General features: G+C 61.5%; 1 protein-coding gene across 1 annotated transcript in view; it reads left to right on the top strand.

The window, feature by feature from the left end:
• NRXN2 (neurexin 2) overlaps nucleotides 1-4,828 on the top strand; it is a 98,971-nt gene that overhangs the window by 66,752 nt on the left and 27,391 nt on the right. Inside the window, exon 15 of the mRNA XM_040639309.1 lies at nucleotides 2,535-2,716. Coding sequence (XP_040495243.1) covers nucleotides 2,535-2,716 — 182 coding nt within the window. The remainder of the gene's footprint in view (nucleotides 1-2,534; nucleotides 2,717-4,828) is intronic.

Here is a 4,828-nt window from a genome sequence, read left to right as displayed (position 1 = left end):
TCCCTGGGGGATGGGTGCCCGCGGGGCCTCTGATCCCAGAGAACTCCCTGCCCTGTGAGCGTGGGGCCTGCCTGCTCCTCAGACCCTCTCCGGCCTCAGGCAGGGTTCTCTCCAAGCTGATGTGCTGTCTGGGGGCCTGGGGTGGGGCCGTGAGAAGGGGCTTCCTTTCCCTTAGACCTGGGAGGTTTGGGAGCAGGCCCCACGGACGTGGGGTATGGCAGGTCTGAGGGACCGAGAGACCCAATGAGCCCCTCCTGCGTCTGACTGGGGGGCCCTGGAGCCCATGGGGTGAAGAGGCAGCGGCCTCGGGTCAGGGAGGCCGGGAGGGGGGGTGTGTGGAGGAAGGTCAGCAATCTCAGTTCCCCTGGCCCTCCGCACCCCCCAAATTTGGACTTGCAGCTTATGAGTGGAGGGGGAAGGGAGGACCCTGGGTATGATGGTTGCCATGGAAACAGCCGGGTTTTCAGAGTGCTGCAGTGTTGGGAGTGGAGAGGCCGTACCGGCTGCCGCCTACCCTGCTCTTGGCCTGCAGGCCCAGCCCCTTCCGGGCAAGTGACCCGCCCGGGGTGGGGGTGTGGCTCGCTGTGTACCCTACCTCCGGCCAGCTCTCCTCCCCAATCCCAGGGCCCCGTCCTGAGGGTTCCGCCCTCACCCTGGGCCCCCAGGGCCCCCAGGTATAAAGGGTACCTGGTCAGGGGGCAGGGGGCAGCGCTACGCTCCCTCTGTCCGCCGTAGTGACAGGTCTGTCATTAGCATCAGGGTGGTTCTTTCCTGTCTGCTTTGCGCTGCCCTGGGGCCGGGGTCCTCCCTCCTCTCTAGCCAGATCTGGGGAGATGGAGGGCATTGATGACAAGTGCTCTGGAGAACAGCTCCTGCTCCCCCCAACCCCCAGCCCCTGCTGGCCTCACTGCCTCTCTGGGACCCAGGCAGCAGCCTTCCCTTCTCTCCTCAGCTCGGTCCTGGGCCCACAGGTGGTGCAGAGGGCGCCTCCCTCCAAGGCCCTCGGAGTCGAGTCCCCTTGAGGGGCCTAGGAGCTTCCTGGAGTAGCGCCCCCTCATCCCTGATGGTCCAAACTGCACTGGGGCTCCAGTCCCTGAGGTGAGAGACTCCCAAGGTGCTTGAGGGGCCTGGCCTTAGTATTACCAGCTGGGCTGCTGGCTTGACGGACCGGGTGTGTGCCTCCCAAGTGTCTCAGGCCTCAGGCCCTCCTCGAGCCTGGCCTCCCTGGCTCCTAGCTCCTTGACCCCAGGGCTTGCCATCCTACCTGAAGGCCCCACTTTCCTCCCCGGTTACTTCAGGCTTTTGCTGTCAGGACCCACCTGCCTGTCTCCGGATAAGTCCTCCCCTGCACCCCTCTCCCCCAAGAAGTGCTTTGAGAGGAGTCGTTAGTGGCTAATTATTTAATTAATCATTTTATGAATCTCATCTGCTCCATTTATGTTCTAAAGAATGCAAGATTGTTTTTTTCCTTCTCTGAAGGCCCCAGAGTACTAGTCCTCTAAGGCTTCCCAGACAAGACTCCCTTCCCGGAAACTGGGTGACCAGCCCCCAACCCCCACCCCAGCCATCGGTCTGCCCCTACCCCCCACCCCCCCAGGGAGCCCAGTCAGCCGCAGGAGGGAACATGGCAACTAATGGGGTTTATTTTGGGGCTGAGATCGTTAGGGACCTCACACCCGCCCCCGGCAGCCGGATGGAGGAGACTGAGAGGGGGAGGGAGGGTGGGGTGGGGGAGGGCAGGGAGAGGGAGCCTTCATCTCTGGCTCCCATTCTCCCACTTTCTCTCACCTACACCCTTCTCTGTCCCTCTCTGTCCATCTGTCTCTCTGCCTCCTTCCTCCTCTGGCTGTCAGTCTCTATTCCATACCAACCCCCCCCAGCCCCAATATCTGTCTCTTCTTTGCTGGGCAAGGCTCCAGGCACCCCCTCTTTTGGGAAGGCAGCCCCCTAATTGGGAGTTGAAGCAAGGAGTCCTGGGCAAACTGGGACCAGGATTTCCAGGGGCTTGGGAGTGGGTGGGGGCAGGTGGTGGAAGGGTGCCAGGCTGTGGGCTATGAGTCAGAGCTGAACACAGCCCCTGCGCCTCTCGCCATCGCCTGGGGCTCCTTTCGCCTTGGTGCCCGCTCAGCCTGGCCCCACAGAAGCACACACCTCGAATCTGTCACCTCTGCCAGAGCGGGGAGAAGTTGAGCTGGTGGGGCCCAGGCCCTCCGGGTGCTGCCTGCCCTCCATACACTTCTCGGTCCCCTTGCAGCCTCGCTCCGGGCTCTCTCTGTGTCCCTCTCTCTGTTGCCTCTCTGTTTTGCTGTAATTAAAGCGAGAATTCTTGATGAGGCAGCTACATCTGTCTGTGCTCGTGCACGGGCTCTCACCGGGCACCCGCCCGCCAACTGTTCCCGAGCACTGCAGGGCCTGGCGGCTGCTGTGGGTATCACAGCCCAAGCCCGGTGGCCCTGTGCTCTGGTTGCGGCCCCGAGAACCTGCCAATTTCGCTCACCTGAAGTCATATTTCCCTTTCTCCCTTCTCTTTGCAGCCGGGACTACATACATCTTTGGGAAGGGGGGAGCGCTCATCACCTACACGTGGCCCCCCAATGACCGGCCCAGCACGAGGATGGACCGCCTGGCCGTGGGCTTCAGCACGCACCAGCGGAGTGCTGTGTTGGTGCGGGTGGACAGTGCCTCCGGCCTCGGAGACTACTTGCAGCTGCACATCGTAAGGGTCCAGGGCCCCGGCCCCTGCCCCGGCCCCACCCCCGGTCTTCGTCCCCTCATTGCCATGGGATCAGCACCTCGAATCTTCCCTCATGTGTTCCCCAATTCCCGGAGGTCCCTCTGCGTGGCTCTGCCTCTGAGACCCACTCCCTTCGTGTCATGCATTCCTAGAGCCACCCTAGCTGATCTGAAGCTCTCCAGCTCCCCACTCCCTGACTCCATCTGTGGCTTCTGACCTTCCTGAACACAGGGCCTCCTTGAGCCTCTGGCCATTCTCCTGCAGGCCATGAAGCATCCCCACATGGTAACTGCCCAGGGCCGTCGTCTGTTCACTGCTAGACCACCCAGGGCGGCCCCCTGTGTCCTGCCTGGATTCTCGCTCTGTTCCTACCTCTTGGCCCCCGAGCAGTCCATGCCTACTCCTTGCCTATGGACCCTGCGGCTGCCTGTGCTCTGCCCTTAACCTCTGTCCCCATGACCTTTGCCCTCCCAGCGGCCCCTTTACCCTGCCTCCCCTATACCCTCTCTGGCCACACTCACTCCTCTCTGACCTCTTGGCCCAGCGCCACATCCCCACCCGGACCTCCTGTCCCACTTGGCTCTGCCCTTTTTTGCCCAGCTCCCCTCCTCGCCATACCCCCCTACCCACCATATGCCATATCCACCATTCTTGCCATACCCCCTGCCCACCGTACCCCTCTACCCGTCATACACCCTACCTGTCATACCCCCTACTTGTCATACCATGCCCCGACCCCCCCCCCAACATATTCACGGCTCCTCTCAGTTTTTATCCTAACTCTGGTCTTCAGGCAGTCCCTTTTCTTCTTTGACCCTTTCCCCATCTCTAGTCCTACCCCACATGCTTCCCAGTGGCCTCTGCCCTTGCTGTGTTTCATTTCTGCGCTTAGCCTCTCCCCTGTCCTCTTCCCATGGTCTTAACCCTGGGCCTCTGACCTCCATCTCCACTTCTACCTCTAAGTCTGCATCCCACATGCTGACCCTGGCCAGGACCCCTGAGCTGGGTGTTCGAGCAGGGCGGCCAGGCTCTATGTGCCAGAAAGATCTGGGTGGGGGGCCCTGGGCTTTAGGGGGACCGAGGAAGCATGTTTGGGCTCTGGCCCCTCCCCATCTGATTGGACTGTGGCAACTAGCCCCTCCGTGCCCATCAGCTTTTCAGGGTCCCCTGGCTGTACACCCCTCCCCCAACACCAGGGAGCAAAGGAAGGAGGCGTGAGATGTCCGGTGGGCTGAGTGGAGCAGGAGTGGGAGCGGCAGCCGCTGGGCGCTAGATGGGGGAGGCCAGGCAGAGGGAGGCCAGGCAGAGAAGCGTGTAGGGAAGGGGTGTGGAGGGGCGAGTCGCCTGGGGAGAAGGCCTAGAAGGTTCGTGCCTGTGTGAGCGGGACAGTGTCTCCGGCTGGATATGAGAGACCGTGGCTGTGGACGGCACACATGACTCTGTGTGGCGTGTGGGGCTGGGTGCATACTGATGGAGTCAGGAGTGACAGTGGGACCTTGGGGGACTGCGGGGGACAGGCTCATGGCCTCTGATCACGTGTGTCGCTCCATGTGAGCCTTTCCCAGGGGAGTGGTACTTGCTGTTACTCCAGTCTCCTGACCCCGTGGCAGGTGCCGCTGTATCTCCATGGCCTTGTCTGTGAGTGAGGGCTGTGTTCTCTCTCCACACAGTCACAAGAGGCCAGGCGTGGCTTCGGAGCTGACAGCCTGGGTTTGAGTCTCAGCTCTGTCCTCGTGCAGTCACCCCATGAGTCTCAGCGTCCTCATCTGTGGCACGGCCCGATAACAGGATGGTAAAAGGACAAAGGGAGGCTGTGAGGTTCCAGTGAGATTGTGTGTGTGAAGCCCTCGGGACGCGGCCCAGCCAACAGGGAGCACTCGGTGTCAGCCCACAGCCCGATCATCTGTGGTTCTAAGTTCTAGGAGGATATGGGGAGTTGTCATTCTGTGGGTGGTGGGTGCGTGGGGCTTGCGAGTACTCTTTGTTAGGTGAGCCCAGCCTCAGTTTCCCTGCTTTACTGCATCTGAGGAGAGATGCTGCATGCAGATACGAGTGTGTGTGTGTGTGTGTGTGTGTGTGTGTGTGTGTGTGTGT

The sequence above is a fragment of the Ursus maritimus genome, unplaced genomic scaffold (assembly GCF_017311325.1).
Source record: "Ursus maritimus isolate PB19 unplaced genomic scaffold, ASM1731132v1 scaffold_23, whole genome shotgun sequence".
NCBI classification, from domain to species: domain Eukaryota; kingdom Metazoa; phylum Chordata; class Mammalia; order Carnivora; family Ursidae; genus Ursus; species Ursus maritimus.
This window is presented reverse-complemented; position numbering and strand designations above follow the sequence as displayed.